Source organism: Adiantum capillus-veneris, chromosome 18 (genome assembly GCF_014529385.1).
Source record: "Adiantum capillus-veneris isolate H3 chromosome 18, ASM1452938v2, whole genome shotgun sequence".
NCBI classification, from domain to species: domain Eukaryota; kingdom Viridiplantae; phylum Streptophyta; class Polypodiopsida; order Polypodiales; family Pteridaceae; genus Adiantum; species Adiantum capillus-veneris.
Window position 1 is genome coordinate 25,643,956 of NC_140948.1, and position 16,573 is coordinate 25,660,528.

The 16,573-nt window shown below is 43.8% G+C and overlaps 1 protein-coding gene across 1 annotated transcript; it reads left to right on the forward strand.

The window, feature by feature from the left end:
* On the forward strand, window positions 1–1,779 carry LOC147435376 (putative F-box protein At4g22030). The gene has a single exon (XM_086488449.1). It carries the CDS (start codon window positions 116–118, stop codon window positions 1,541–1,543), a length of 1,428 nt encoding a protein of 475 aa, XP_086344575.1. The 5' UTR covers window positions 1–115; the 3' UTR covers window positions 1,544–1,779.
* The last annotated feature ends 14,794 nt before the right edge of the window (window positions 1,780–16,573 follow it).

The following is a 16,573-nucleotide window of genomic DNA, read 5'->3' on the forward strand; positions in this document are numbered from 1 at the left end:
AGAGAGCATCATACATACATACACAGAATCACCATACGCAGCCCCCTCTCCTTTGTCCACTTTACACACACCTCGCCCTTCAATTCCTGATCACGCGATTGTGGCCCAGCAGTTCATGTGCATGGCACTCAGCTCTGCCTCCATCATCGCCAATACTAGCAGCACACCTGCAACAGCACGCCTCAATAACTCCTCCCGCCTCCTTAATTACTCCACTGAAGCAGTACTAGCTGCTAACCACCACATTGGGTTGTCCCTCAATTTTCCTAGATCTAATAGCAGTCCTCTTGTCTGCACAGCCCGGGCGGTTAGCCAACAGGTTCAACAGCTTGTACAAGAAAATCACCGCAAGCATGCTCCGGCCATCGATGGCACTGATCGCGTTAAACCCATTTCCAGCCCCACGTCCTTTACATCTACGGGTCCAGACCCTGCACTTGCGCCCTTTTGGAACACCCACAAGGAGGGCCTCCTGCAAGCGATCGAGAAGGACGCCAACAGCGGTATAACCTCCAGCTTTCTCACAGCAGAGCTGCAGCTTCTGGCAAACGCTGCCTCGGACAGAGCCGAGATGCATTCCATCCTTGCACAACAGAGAGACAACTGGAACAAGCTCTTCCAGCGCATGCTCACGTCCGCCAGCATGACCGCTTGCGTGCTCAGTGGCTTGGACGGCTATGCTGGCCACAGCATGGGCCTCAGCCTGCCTGCACTATTGCTCAATGCAGGCACTGCTGCCATGATGACTGTCATCAACCAGTTTCAGCCCTCACAACTGGCGGAGGAGCAACGCACCGCTGCTCGTCTCTTCCGCAAGCTTGCTAGTGACGTATACTATGCATTGCATGTGTCTCCTCATCTGCGCCAGAGAACTTCCTTGTTCGTTGATGACTGCAAGCGGCGCCTACAAGCATTAGACAAGGCCTTCCCCATGCCTCTCACACCTGGGGGCCTTGAGAAATTCCCCACCAAAGTCGTGCCACCAGTGCTCATTGAACCCAAGCCAATACTAGGTGCCCATCAGGATTCCCATGTAGTCGATTGCCTCGACCAGTACAATGGCTGGGACACGCAGCTGACCCAGGATTTGAAGCATATAGCCGCCATGCTCCACCACTCTGACATCCCCAAATACACTGGTTGGGCCCAAAATCTGGTGAAAGTTAACAAGTGTCTAGCCATAGCAGCCCCTTGTTTCGCCGCATCAGCAGCACTGCTCAATGCGGCCGCCATGTGCACCACCGTGCTACCCACCAACATACTGGGCATGTGGGCCGCAACCTTTAGTGTGCTAGCTACATTTCTGGGCAGTTTTTCCAATGACATGCAGTTGGGCATGGTGTTTGAGCTCTACCGTAACTCTGCAGGCTACTATGCAGACTTAAAGACAACAATCGAAGAGACATTGGATACTCCCGTCGAGCAGAGGGAAAATGGAACACTTTTCCGCCAGCGAATCGCATACCAGCTTGGCAGGTGGCCTACCTCGCGGGCCGAGCCTGTGGTGCCAGCACATGCCAAGGAGGCCGGCACTCTGTTCTGATCACAATATATATAGTGTACATGTTGAATGTGCATGCCCTAGTTTGCTCACACCATATTCTGGACATTGTAGATTTTGTAAACAACTTTGGAAATGAGCGGTGTACACTAGTGTGCTTTTGACAGCATTCCTTACGGATAAGAGTTCTGTCATAGCAAAGGCATCTTCTCTTTACTTGTCTATATAATTATTGAAGGCCCAACGCCTGCAAGAAAGGCTAATTAGACAAGTTGTCCTTCACGTCTGTATCATGGTTAAGCACCAGCCTCTAATGTGATTTTGTGACAGTTTCTACCAATACTGAGCGTTATAAGCGTCGGCTTACCCTCAACACTAAGTAACACATAGTTTTAGAGGGGGGGGGGGGGGGGGGGGGGGGGGGCGGGGCGGGGGCGGGGGATCGAAAGTCCGGAAGTGGACGCAGAAAGGCCGAGATGGATTAAACCCGGACGCGTGAAAATTGAGGCAAATTAATGTGGGCAAGCCAGCACGAAAAAATGACCCGGACATCGATTGGATTTGAACCAAGGGCCTCGTTACCCCGATTGAGATGCGTGGGCTAAGCATCTCACCCGCGCACACATGTTGTTACCTTGGGCCGTTTTTTTTGGGTTTTATTATTAAAACATAGGTTCCGACACTATGTTGCACAAGACTTATACAAGTATATTCCAAGCATCTTCCCTAACCTATTGGTGTACTTTTTATTGAATATGAGTCAAGTTTTTCCAACAATAGGTGAAAATGACTATTTGGAGATTGAAAGCCAAATTTCCATTGATTTTTTATGACTTTAGTGTCCAACTTTTGTCAAACTTGTAGCCTGAACATTCCCCAAGGAAGTATTAACTTGAGTGTATGAAGTTTCCCTGTTAGGCTATGCTTGAGGATATGGATCGCGGTCCATGTTCTGCAACATTTTCCTGTTGTGATTACATCAAAGAAAAGGCTCTTTCACATGCATTGTTTGGCACTACTTCTTCTTGCAAATTGAGGTGGGGGTCATGTGGATTGTGATTAGATGGTTGGGTTCTGCCAGGTGAGGGGAGCATTCTCATGTACTTATCTTGGAATTTGAACTTGGTTTGCCCTTCCAAAAGCTCTTTGGCAATTTTTCCAAATCCTTATTTTGATTTTATTGATTCATCTTCTTGTGCATATGTTGGGTGTTTCTGGCAATTCACACATGTTGTAGAGCTGAAGAGGATCATACCTGACCAATCTGGTGAAGTGTGGGTATCCGGTGTGTCTATAGTGGGCAGAACTGCAACGATATGCTCTAGGTAAAAAACAAGCTCGGTATCTCTCTCTCTCTAGACTGATTGAATGCAAATGAGATGTCTTTTGCCCATTTAGACTATATGTGCCCAGCCTACCCCAAATGTAGTATGCATACTTATCTTAGTTGGCCACACTTTTCATGTCATACCACTTGTGGGTCAGACGGTTTGTTGTTTGGACTTTTGGTCATCATTTGCTCTGATTTTGCAATTCTGATCTATTTGAAGGTAGCCCAAAATTTGCTTTGTGTCAAATCACTTCATATTTGACATGCTCAAAGCTCTTGCTTTGTAGGTTCAATGTTTGCTTTCAAATTTTGATTTTAAATTTCTTGGTTTTGCTTATAACTTTTTTAATCATTATGAGGTTAAAAAGCCAGGAAAAATATTTAAATTTATTATTATTTGGCCAAAATTATTCCTCACACACGAATGTACATTCTCCCACGCTAGGTATCTAGCCCGTGGAAATCTATTGCTATGGCTCAATACTTTGCCAGATAAGAGTAAAGATTTTCTAAAAGCACCACGAAGCACCACGAGGCAAGCCAGTTGGCAGGTGCGAGGGAGGAAGCAAGTCAGTTTTGGACAGCGCACGGACAGAGCAGACGACGATCCGGGCAGGGGCCGGGCAGGTGGCCGGATGGGGCACCGGACGGAACAGATACAGCACAATCAGCCGGCCTGTTCAGTGAGACAGACATAACTGACCAGTCGGGGTCGTCGAACCGGGGGGGGTTGTCGCTACAAGATTTCGATCGGTCTCTCCGGCCGGTCACATACGCAAAAAAATAGTTAATTCCAATTGAGCGTCCCCGACAATGAGCTAGTTGGTCCAACATTTGGTGAGAGGTTCTAGTTGCACCTTGTAAGAGGTGGCTCCGAGTTGAGTATGTCCCTATAGCCACACATACACAACTAGAATTAGTGAGCAAGATTAGGGGCACCACAACATTAGGAAAAATATGAACCCTTTAGGGGCCCTTTGGGATTAAGGTTAATTAGAGGCCAGCCAATGAGAAGAGGGTGGTGGACACACTCTATGTCCTCAAAAATGTAGGGGGACAAAGTAGTCTTACACTTCTTAAATGGGCTCTTACCTAATGAGAGGGTGGGGGGGGGGGGGGGGGGTCGGCCAGATGGAACCTCCAACTTCCCTCCTTTTTTATCCGGTTTTGAAAAAATCCCAAAATTTTAAAATTTTTCAAAATTTTCAAAACTCAAATTTCATCTTCTGAAAACCCCCCTAAAACTATTTTATAGTCAAAATAGCATTTTTTGATCTCAAAAAGTCAAAACGTGTATCCAAAAACCCTAAAATTCAAAATTTTTAAAAAACTTTTGAAAATTCTTGTTTTGCTATCAGGAGCTCCCCCAAAAGTAGTTATTAGGCAAAAAGTGATTTTCTCTCTCTAGAACCCCTTTTCCAACCCCTCCTTGATTGCAACCATCACACTCATCCTCTACTCCAACACTCTCTCTCTCTCTACACCATCTCCATTGCTGCAGCAAGGAAGCTCCTCTCTCCTCCCCTACCACCTTCCATTGCCACACCAAGCAAGGGTTATCCACCTTCTCCTCCCATTGCCACAAGGGTTAACCACCTTCTCATATCACTTTATCCCACCTACATTGTAGCAACAAGCAAGGTCCTTCTCCTCCTCCTAGTTTTCTTTGCTCAACCGTGGCCAGCTCTACTTCGCAAAGGCGGCCAAAGGATGAGCTCACAGCAGTTGCATGCCACAACACTAGAGGTGTAGATGATGAGTGGGTGCCACAAGAGTTCACAGAAGGTGCTTGGGTATACATGCAACCATCTGCTATTGGCCCTCATCGTGTGTGGAATCGTGCAAACTTGGATCTTCATTGGAAAGGAAAGCTCCTTGGCTTCAAGAACCACAAAGACAAGGGGACCGTAGCCATTGTGCAACATGTTTTCTCAATGTCAACCATGCACTTGCAACAACCACCTCAATTTCCAACACATTGTAAGTACATGTTTTGAGAATACAAAGCTAGGTGTGAAATCACAGTGTAATGTTATTATGGATTCATACTTAACATTTGTCATGCATTTATAGTCATATTTCCATCCACGTTGGTGGAGGAGCAGCCACTACATAGTCTCTCCGACACATTCAATGCTATACATGCGGATATTGGAGCAATAATGTTCCCACATCTTTGCCCAACCAAACTGGTTCAAAGAAGGATTTTCTTCTATTCTCACTCCTATATTGTCCCTACTTCTACACAAGCGTTTGGAACGCTTGAACCCATCAAAGTAACTTCCTTATTAAGTATGGAGTGGCCGGTCCCAGATTTGTGGTTGGTAGCATCTTTCAAGCAAAAGATGATAATGGATGTCCAAAACTCTTTGAAATACTCTAAAGCTTCTAGGTCTGTGGGCTTGAGTTGGTGTTTGCCTATTCATTGTTTTGTGCACATTTTTAAAGAGTTTGGATTTGTGGAGACTACCACAATGCTTGTATGTAAAGATGCGTATTACGAGGAATTAGGAAGGCTTTTAGAAGAGGACTGGGGTTTTGTGGAGGGCATGCACAATGGGGACCGGTACCGTTGTAAGGTTGGAGCTTCAGGTATTGGAATGCGTATTTGAAATCCCGCACCTCCTTGTACATACGATTTCACTATGATTGTTGGTTGTGCAAGCTTGGAGTGTGGACTCCCTTACAAAGTGTAGACGGCGCTATTGCAAGCTTTGACATTGCAGTGAAGATGCCCAACGATGCTTTGGAGGCAGTCCAAGTGAACAAGCATTGGACTCTCAGTAAATGTTCGAGAACATTTGGTTATTATGGGTTTTGAGGCCCTTCAACAAGCACAATTTCGTTTACAAGGTCACAAGGTGAGAATCCTTCCACCACATTTTCAATACATCATGGTTTGTTGAACATTGGATGCTTATTGTAATGAATGTCCGCAGATTGGGAAGAGAATGGAAGACAAATTGAAGGTCGAGGAGGACCGGGGGACAAATGGAACTATGCTATCGATCTTATAACTTTGTAACTCTTGCAATTTTCATATTGATCCCCGCTGTAATCAACATGATTTGCTTCGGCAAATCATGCCTTTGAATATAATTTTTTGCATTGGGATGAGAATCATTTTTTGGTGAAAGTGCCTTTTTTTTAATGTCTTAAAAAAAGGGTCCATTATAAAAGAGGGGCCACCTAACTCATTCACTATTTTCACTTTTGCAACTCTTGAGCTCCTCCGCTCTCTATCTACACCCCAGGCTAGACATGGATGCTGCCACAGCCTCTGCATCTGCACCCACATCCACCCCTTTGTCACGCTTCATCCTCTTCCTCGAGGACACCAAATACAAAGGGAAGTTGGACCTCCACACCTTTTTTACTCGTCTCCCTGACCTTGAGGCCATAGTTTCCCTTCACATGGATGCATTTGAGGAGATTTTTGCGTTCATGGAGGAGCACATCATAAAATATTATGTATCTATCTCCCCACATGCAGGGATCTGGATGCCTTGCGATCTTTTGCGCTATATACACAAAGGTGATCGCCCATTCTCCAAGCGATTGCAACGATTCCAAGAAATTGCAACCGATGCAAGCCATTACTTGGACGAGCAAGCCCCTGGGGTGTCAGCGCTCAAGAAGCGCAAGTTGGGGGTGGAGTACCTTTCTCGGCTCGCAACATTTATCTTCTTGGTGAGTGAGGAACCTGATCTGGAGGAGCTCCGCTTACCACACCTTCAAGTTGGGTCCTTTATCAAGGACACCAAGGAGCAGCAGGTTATACCCATGAACCCTGCAGCGGAAGGAAAAGCACACCGGCTCGAGTACCCTAGGGGTCTTGAGGAAGTGGTTGAGAAATCCATAGTTGCGGTTGGCCCTAGTGACACTCCAGTGCCACTACCACTGACGGATGTGGCTATCCCAGAGGTAGAAATAAGCCGCTTCTCCTCAGTGTTAGTGGATGGAGAGGAGTATGTATTCCTGCATGATTTGGAGAAAGCATTTGGCCTGCGCATGGATGAATGCTTGAGCGTGCTATGCAACAGCAGCAAATGTCCCTTAGAGAATACGCCAGATGCCCTAGAAAGCAATCTCTTTCCAGATGGGGACTCCGTTGCTGACACTACTGAAGTTGTATGTACGGAGGTCCTGGCAGCAGAGCAGTTGCACGTGGCCGATGAAGATTTCCAAGCCATGCAAGCCAAGGTTGAGGCTGCTAGGATGCCTATGCCATTATGCAACCTCCCATCTAATGATCCAAAGCTCGTATCTGTGGTGCATGGGAGCATTGACTTGGATCCAAAGGGCCACAGGGAGGAGGACGACAAGGAGCAGGAGGTAAACTGTATCCTAATTTTCATGTTACTATTTTATCCTTCATTGTCTTTTTTCTCAACCTTCATCGGTTTATGACATGATGTTGTGGAGGTTGATGATTTTTCTGCAAGGACGGGTGGCAAGCGGACGGGCTTTGGACCTCAAGCTTCCCTTGCGCGTTACCTAGGACAACTCCCCCGTGGAGATGTGGCCATTATCCATAATGAATTTACTCCCCAAGCCCATTTTATGACTTAGTCGTTAAAAGCTTTGAGCAAGTTTTTGTGTTTGAGCACCATTGCTCAAACTGCGCATCAAGTGTTCCTAGTGCATAGATCCCTTGTATGCACAGCGTTTGGCACTGGCTTTCGTGGTAAAGTGCTTGCCCAGATAGGGATACATGCTTCCATTGGCTCAACTGACCCAAAGGCCATAGCGCAGTCCCTCTTGACTGGGGAGTTGCCTTACGCGCAAAATAGGCGCCAGGAAATGATCAAAAAAATTATGAACTCCTCAGATACATGATGTAAAATCACCGTTTTGGAAGGAATAAAAAATATTTGAAATTGTCTCTCTATATTGCAAATTCTTTTGAATGTGATTTTTCAATCTTCAAAATTGTTTCAATTGGTGATATGAATTTTTTTTTGATTGGTGACTTTGTAATTTCAAGTTCTGTATGTAATTGCAGTCAATTTCAGTAAATTTGTGCTATTTAAGTACCCTTGGGGGTAGATAAGCCTATAAGGGCCAAAAAAACCTGGCCACAAGGGCGCGCAAATGGCCCATCCATCAGTTTTGGATGGGCCATTTGCACGCCCTTGTGGCCAGGCTTTTTTTTGCCCCTATTAGGCTAATCTACCCCCTAGGATACCTACAAAGCACAAATTGATTGCAATGGATTGGTTTTGCATCACTCATTTAGATGCACCCTTTTTATGTAAAGTCCAGCATATGTTTACACTCAAGGACACTAGAAAAGGTGAAATCAATTATGAGATGAAGTTTCCAGCACACTATCACCTGCTTCAGCTATACCTAGTACACCCCTGCACCAAAAATTCCAATTACATTGGACATTTGAAAATTCCAAATTACTGTTGCATAGACACTTGGTTTCACAATATGTTATTTATTTTTATATCCTATAGGGAATTCAAAGCTTGAAATGGCCAAAAAAGGGTGTCCACAAGGATCCATGTAAAATAATGATGCAAAACCAATAGGTTTTAGTAAATTTGTGCTTTGTAGGTATCCTAGGGGGTAGATAAGCCTACAAGGGGCAAAAAAAAGCCTGGCCACAAGGGCGCGCAAATGGCCCATCCATCAGTTTTGGATGGGCCATTTGTGCGCCCTTGTGGCCAGCCTTTTTTTTGCCCCTAGTAGGCTAATCTACCCCCTAGGATACCTACAAAGCACAAATTTATTGCAATGGATTGGTTTTGTATCATTCATTTAGATGCACCTTATAGGTTTATCTACCCTCAAGCGTACTTAAAAAGCACAAATTTACTGAAATTGACTGCAATTACATATAGAACTTGAAATTACAAAGTCATTTCATTCCAAAGATAATAGACACAGTAGACACAACTGTTGATCATATTGTCATTGGAAAGTCAAATCATTACAAAGATAAGGGTGTGCAATACAAAAAGAGGGGTAACTTCGGCTAATGCTCGAAGTCTCATCACAATCAACGTGCAAGCTGCATATCTTTTGGCTGTATTGTCACTCGCTTTGCATGTATGGTGCATAGGTTGGTATCTTTCAACACCGAAATGATGTGGGCCTCTGCAGCTTCTTGAATAGCCTCTAGCGCTATTGCTTGCATTCTATACTGATTTCCATAGCTTTGAAGCACCTCCTTCACAATGCGAGCAAAGGGGGCGCGTCGAATAAAAAGCTCCGTCGTCTTCTGGTAGTGGCGGATTTCTGCAAATGCCCTTGCTATTTTTCGGCGCCGCTGCGGTTGTCTTGGGGGCACTTGCACATTTGCTGGCGGGCGGCGTTTAGGCTTCTTGAAAAACTTAGACTTGCGCCTGTTTACATGCTTAGGGGCTGGTTCTGCAGCCTCTTCTGATTCTTCCTCTTCCCTTGGTTGCCGATTGTCGTGTGGGGAGAGCTCCCTGGCCTCCAAGCAATGTCTTCCCCCCAACGGCCACCCGGTGTGTGCGCGATATTTTTTCTCGCAGCCATGGTGGCTCACTCTCTTATTCAGTGTCTGTATGGACCACTCAAGTCCTGGATGGTCCTACTTGTGATTGGTGGGGCAACGGCTGCTCCCTATTCGACTCTGTTGTTAGCTGGCCCTCTTCTTCTCTCCAGCGCTGGGTACGTTGCTTCATTCTCCTTCTAGGTGTTATATCTTGAGGAGGTGGAGATTCAAAAGTCCTCGATGACTCTCGTGCCCTACCACCATGCCCACTACCAGATGAGTTCCTGGAACGGCCAGGCGTTCGTGGCCGTTTTCTTGTGCCTTTAAGCCATGACAGCTTCTCACATCCTTGGAGGGTGTTTTTGTTGGCAGGTGGATGCTCTTTCGCGGTTTGTTTGGTGCGCGCCATTTCGATGGTAAGAGCTCACCTGTTCTTAAGAAATGAGTGGTTTATGAGAGCATGCAATATTTATAAGGGCCCATTTAAAAAGGGCCCTGTTTACACTAATTTTTTTTAAAAAAGTATTATTTTTTAAATAAACATGTCGCTAAGAGTTGGACCTTGCGTTCACGTTTAGCGACTCGCGCACAATCCACTTTGATCCTTGTCGCACTCTGCATCGCCGCCATGCAGCATGCTTGGTGGGACCTTGCAACATTTGCCACTTGTTGCTATGCTCTTGACGACTCCATTTCTGTACTTCAATAGCAATCTTGGATTGTCGCGCACGCTCCATTTTGAGCTTACGAGCAAATGTTGTGCGAAAAAACCAATTGAACATCTCCTCTAAATAATTGGATTGCACCATTCCACCACCATGTCGAGTATTTTTGAAGTACACTCCCCTTGCTCGATAATGGGACTTCTCCATGCCTTGAGTGCTAAAAATTTCAAGCGATCCATACTTGTGCATAAAAAATGCACCATGCGCAAACAAGATATGCTGTTCACATGAGTAAACGATCCACATTATTAAATAAAAACAATCCCTTGTAATGAATACACCATGTAAAATGACTTACCATGTAATGTGTGATGTTATTTTCACCCCAAGAAAGGGTGAAGACCTTGGTAAAATCCGCCAAGGCTTCTTGAAATGATTGGCGTTTTTCTTCTATTGTGCTCTCAAGGCCCATAAGCTTGACCATTTTATCAAAGTGTGCCCAAACTTGATTGCGCTTGTTTGCAAGCTCGCCATTTGAATCATTGTCGGTAGTAGCTTTGCATAACTCCTTCCAAAGCTCCCAAAGGTTACCTGCCTGCTGGTTGGAGCTGTTTTGAGCATCATATCGACTTGGCTTTCCTTGGGAAACTTTCTTCAAAAAGTGTCTAGCTTTTTGTCCACTCATTGACACTTGTTGAGCAATTTCATGGGCCTCCCCTGTGTTTTTTGCAGCAACGATAGACACATTTCCACCGTGACAGCCAATGGAATTCAAGAGTACCTCCACTCTTTCGATCGCTTCTTGAGACTTTTCCAACGGTTTCATTGTGAAAGCATAGTCAATGTGGAGCTTCAATAGCCTATCAAAAATGCGCATGAATGCGTGTAATGTACAAAAATGTACATTCGATAGAGGAAATCGAAAGATTGGATTCCAAGCGTGGTCCTTTTGATCACGGTCTGGGGCATTGAGCATGGGACATCTCAGAATAGACGCTTCCCATTCTCTATCTTCATCTCTGACATCACGACAATCTAACCCTTGTTCTCCATGCCCTTGCCATGGAAGCATGGAACCGGCCTTTGCAGTGCTCTTATGTGATTTGTTTCGATTAGGTTTGTACCCTCGAGTGCAAAATGGACAAGGCATGAGAGAAGAAGCCCCTTGTTTGCAGCCAAGCAAACACTTTATGGTCTTCAAATCCCCACCTAAGTGCCACTCCACATCATAACTACCAAAACCCTCAATCTCCAACTTCTGACCTGCAATTTGGGAGTGTATTACTTCTGTGATCCATGGAGTTCTCTCAAAAATCCATGAAAGTACTCCATTGGTCTCTTTGGGCACCTCAATAGCACCCAACCACCAAATGTCTTTAATTTCTCTGATTGCACGCTAAAAGATGGGGTGGGAGATGGCTCGATTGAATCCCTTCGCTTGGTTTGCAGAAGGGCCTCGTTCATTAGAGTGACACTTAGCCTCTCTAACCTTCGGCCTTTCACTATTTGACACTCATCGAGTTTCAGCACAAAAGTGACTTTTGTGCCAAGCACTACAAAAGAAATAGTGCTAAGACCTTAAACTTTAGAGTTATAATAAGAATAATACCAAAGAAAAAAGTAAAGTGTGTCACCTTCTTCAAGTAACTCATAAAATCTAAGCATGGCTTCTTGAAGCCTTCTAAGATCCACGAAAATATTGTTCCACATTGTGTAAGGAAAGCCCTTCTCCGAAGGTCTTATGGATTGTTTCTTACCTTTTTCCCTTGTCTTTGTTGCGCACGAAGCATAAAGGGAAGTTGGCATTGTGTCCTCAATGTGTAGGTATGTCCCAATGTGGGAGAACACATCTTCGTTTGTGACCTTCTTTGCGAGCTTTACCTTGTGAGGAACGGGAAATAGGTTTTCCACAATGCCATGTTCTTTGAGGGCATCCTTTAAGAGTTGGAAAATAGCATGATAGGCTTTGGTGCTGATTCCAGCCTCATCACAAGCTTGTTGAACGTCATCATCACTAACCACATTTCTTAATTTACGCATAAGGTCCTTGGTGACTGCATCCTTAATGTGCTTACCTCCAAGTGATTGTAAGATAGAAATCACATCCTGGGTATTGAGACAACCAGTGAGAAGGTTGACTCGATCATCTTGGCTTGTTCCACCGCATGCCTCCTGGATGAAGTTTCTAGCAACAAATAAACATAAATGTTAGAAAATAGTGTGAAGTAAGAATGCATCATGCAAGTAAAGACCAAATCACCTTGTGGCTGTAACTCGTCGTTTGCGTGCTCCTCCCGAATGTGCAAGAGTTTCAATGGATGAATACGTGCATTTGCGTTCCCTTGCACCAAGGGGTGTTTCTTTCAAGTATGTGATGGTGTTGGTAAGCTTCTGGATGTGGGACTCCTTTTCTTACATTTGTTGTTCAAGAGTTTTAACTACCCTCTCCGAAGAGGCAACACTCTCTTGTAATGTCGTCGTCTTGAGGTGAAGAGCTTGACATTCGTGCATCCACATATGCAAAGAAGCACCTGCACCCATACACAACCGCTTGCAATAGCCTAACAAGCCTGCTTCTCCCCTTCCAAGAAATTGAAGAAATGTGGAAAGGCTATTAAATGGTGGATGGAAGCGGCTTATAGGATCCTAAGGGTACAAATGGCCATCCACCCAAATGTCAACATTGGTCTCACAAGCGGTGCGACGTTCCTGTGATGACTTTTGATCACCTTCAATAGTGGTCTTCGATGCAAATGTCGTGGGTAAGCGAATATGTATGCTTTTGGTGTGCGGAGTACGTGGTGGTGGAAGCAAACCATTTGTGATGTCCGTGAGCACCATGGAAGTTGTTGCGTGAGGAAGAAAATGATGAAAAGATAGAGGGGGAAGGGTAGAGAGGTTGAGGAAGATGGGAGGAGAGAAGGAGGGAGGGGAGGGAGGGAGGGATTGGGGAGGAGGGGGAAGGTAGGGGCAGGGAGGGAGAGGAGAGGGAGAGAGAGAGAGGAGGAGGAGAGAACAAAATGTTTATTACTTTTTGGGGGAAAAGAGTTTTGAAAAAATGGACTTTTTAAGCTTGTGAGTTAAAAAATGGGTCAAAAAATGATTTTTGGATATGTATATATGTTGGGAGGGAGTTTTAAGTTAGAAACAAGTAAAAATGATTTTTTTTTTAAAAAGTCAAATTTTGTCTCTTTGTGACCCACGTTTTTGCTGATGTGGACACACCCCTATGCTTCCTTCACTTTAAAAAAAGCTAGAGAGAGAAAGTAACCCTTTAGGTCCACATCCTACATTTGTCTAAAAAAAAGGCTAGAAAAGCCTACTCAAAACTACCTTCTTCAATACCCTTGCCCCCTAAACCCCACACAACATTAGCCTTAATCCCTAAAAATTAGAATTCCTTACAAGGCCCATGCAAGGTTCATATTTCTCCTAATGATATCCACCTCTTCCTCCATTGGAGCATTGGCCCACGATGTCTCACGTGAGTGCTTGGTGGAGATGGAAAACTTTAAAGCGTTGTGATCACTCTGAAGATGAAGATTGTGAAGGCAATGGTTGGTGTAAAGTGCAAGCAAGTTATGATGGTAAAGTGAAGGGAATGGTCAGTGTGGAGTGACAACACCATGTGATGGTGTTGGGGATGGTAACTATGATGAACCAAGGCTTTAAGGTGGAATAAAGTGAATGTCCTCATACCATCTCCTCTCTATGGGTGAAGAAGATAATAAAAACTCCTCCATTCCCCCTTGACCATAGTCCCCCAATGTGTGAACATTTGTGAATGGTGAAAAATGTGCAAAAAGAGGAAGAAATAAAAAGATAGTGCAAGAATGATGCAAGGCCTACATAATAAACATGTAAGCTTAAAGTTAAAGACAATTTCACTTCAAAATTTAGAAAACTAACACAAATTTAAATTGTAGAGATCTTTTTGAATCTGTTACCTCATTTTGTTGACAACTTCTAAGTCGTCCTTGGCAGATTTTCTTTTATATTGATTACTCTTCTCCAATCTCTCTGCCTTCTGTTGCTTGTCTTCATCATCTACCTCACCTCCCCAATTTTTCTTTTCCTCGGTGTTCTTTATGTGGAGTTCCTCTCTTTGAGCTTGTGCATCATCCACAGACCTTTGTGTTTGAGTGATTGGTATATGATCTCTATGCTTAGTAGATCTTCGTTTTAGGCGTACGGACGGAGCGTGTATTCTTCTTTTTCCTCATGATCCTCTTCCTCTTTAGAAGTTTGGTATTCAGATGGAGTATCCCAATTCTTTGGCTTGATTTTTCCGTTGAGCTTTATATTGGACTCCGTCTCCTCAGTATTCGATTTCTTTCTTTTGGAGCTAAATCCAGCTGCTTTCTTGGGGGTTTGCCCTACTGAGGGCCCTATCAGTGGTCTAATGACATGCTTTGACCTATGTAGCAATTCCTGTTGAGTTTTGATTGGGGGTAGCTCATCAATCACTCCCAAAGCCTGGTATGCAATCCTTGTTAACATTGGTCGCCATTCATATAGGTTTTATTTCTATCGCTATTCTTGAGATTTTCTTTGACCAAATTTTCTAAAATGCACGTGTCAAGATCACACCTAATCATTGGTTGGTTTGACAGACCGATGGACATAACCATAACAATGTGAAGATTGGGTTTAGTGTATTTGGTGGAATTCAAATGTTGTGCAACAAGGCACAGTGGAAACTCTCTTTGTGAATATACCAAATCCTTGTAGGTAAACTGGTGTCTTTGCTGCTAAATTTTTGTCATTGCCTGCAGCCTTGGTCTTTAGCATTAAGTTGTGGTTTACTAGCAATAGATATAGTGCTTGGTTAATCATATGTATAGTGATTCTGACTTTCACCGTTTCTCCATCGTTAGCCATCAGGGTAGCTTCTTTGTTGTATTGAATTGATGACATCATGTACTCTTCAAAAATCTATACCCCACGGCTTTAATAAAAAAAATGTGTCCATTTGGAGAGCCTATGTTCCTTCAATCACTTCTTGTTGCTGATGCAAAGTCTAGAGCACTTTTGGGAAAATAGTAGTCTTCACTTTAGTGCCGTCGGCTGCTTCAAATTGGCCAATGAATATGTTGGCAGGTATTTGGGAAATCTAGCTTCCTTTGACACATGAGCTTTCTCGTCCGATGAAACTTATGTCACTTGGTAGGGTGGTGCTTCCCATTGCTTCTTTGGCCATCTATGAGGCATTCTGTGCCTAGAGATTCCAGAAACTAGATCCAAAAATTGGCCAACAAGTTGTTGAGAAAAGTCCAATTGAAACGCAAACTTTGACCATAAAATGAAAAATTAGTATAACTTGAGCAAAACAAGTCTAAATTTGTCCAAACTTCATCAATGCATCTAGGGTATCTACAGACACTAGATTAGAAGGTTGCAAGTCATTTCTGGCTCAAAGGAGCTCATGGATCGTGATCCATGTTGGACAACACTCTGAAACTTTGGTGGTACCATCTGATTAAGTCTCTAGTTTCCCTAGTTTTCCAAGTTATGGTCTGATTTGGCCTGACTTTGCCATTTGTGGTTTTAGGTGGCACTTTAGATCTTTTATTGTGGTCAATCTGGTTGGAATTTGGCTTTATTGATGATTTGAAGTTGAAGAAGAACCCCAATATGAGTTGTGTGTTGAGTTCTATACCATTTGGAATCTGTTGATACTCCAAGTCCTCTAGCAAGTTTGAGTCAATTCTCAAGCACAAGCATTACTTGGGTCACAACAAGTTCCAAGCTTCTTTGGTGTCACTACTTGCTCAAGATCACCAATTTTGTGCTTAACACTTTGACTTTGCTCATCTTAACATTTGAAGCTCTTGAGATGAGAAAATACTAAAAAATTGACATAATTCCCAACTTAAATTCACTGCAAACGTTCTGCACTCATTTCTGGATCAATCTGCTTCAATGGGTCATGGATTGCAATCCATGTTCTTACACTATGTTGCACAAGACTTATAGGGTATCTTCCAGGCATCTTCCCTAAGCTATTGGTGCACTTTTATTTGAATATGGGTCAAGTTTTTCCAACCATAAGTAGAAATGACCATTTGGAGATTCAAAGCCCAATTTCCATTGATTTTCTATGACTTTAGTGTCCAACTTTGGTCAAACTTGTAGGGAACATTCCCCAAGGAAGTATTAACTTGAGTGTATTGATTTTTCCCTGTTAGAACATGCTTGAGGATATGGATCACGATCCATGTTCTGCAACATTTTCCTACTGTGATTACATCAATGAAAAGGCTCTTTTCACAAGCATTGTTTGACACTACTTCTTCTTGCAAATTGAGGTGGGGGTCATGTGGATTGTGATTAGATGGTTGGGTTCTGCCAGGTGAGGGGAGCATTCCCATGTACTTATCTTGGAATTTGAACTTAGTTTGCCCTTCCAAAAGCTCTTTGTCAATTTGCCCAAATCCTTATTTTGATTTGATTGATTCAGCTTCTTGTGCATATGCTGGGTGTTTTTGGCAATTTACACTTGTTGTAGACCTGAAGAGGATCATACCTGACCAATATGGTGAAGTGTGGGTATCCGGTGTGTCTATAGTAGGCAGAACTGCGACGATATTCTCTAGGTAAAAAAC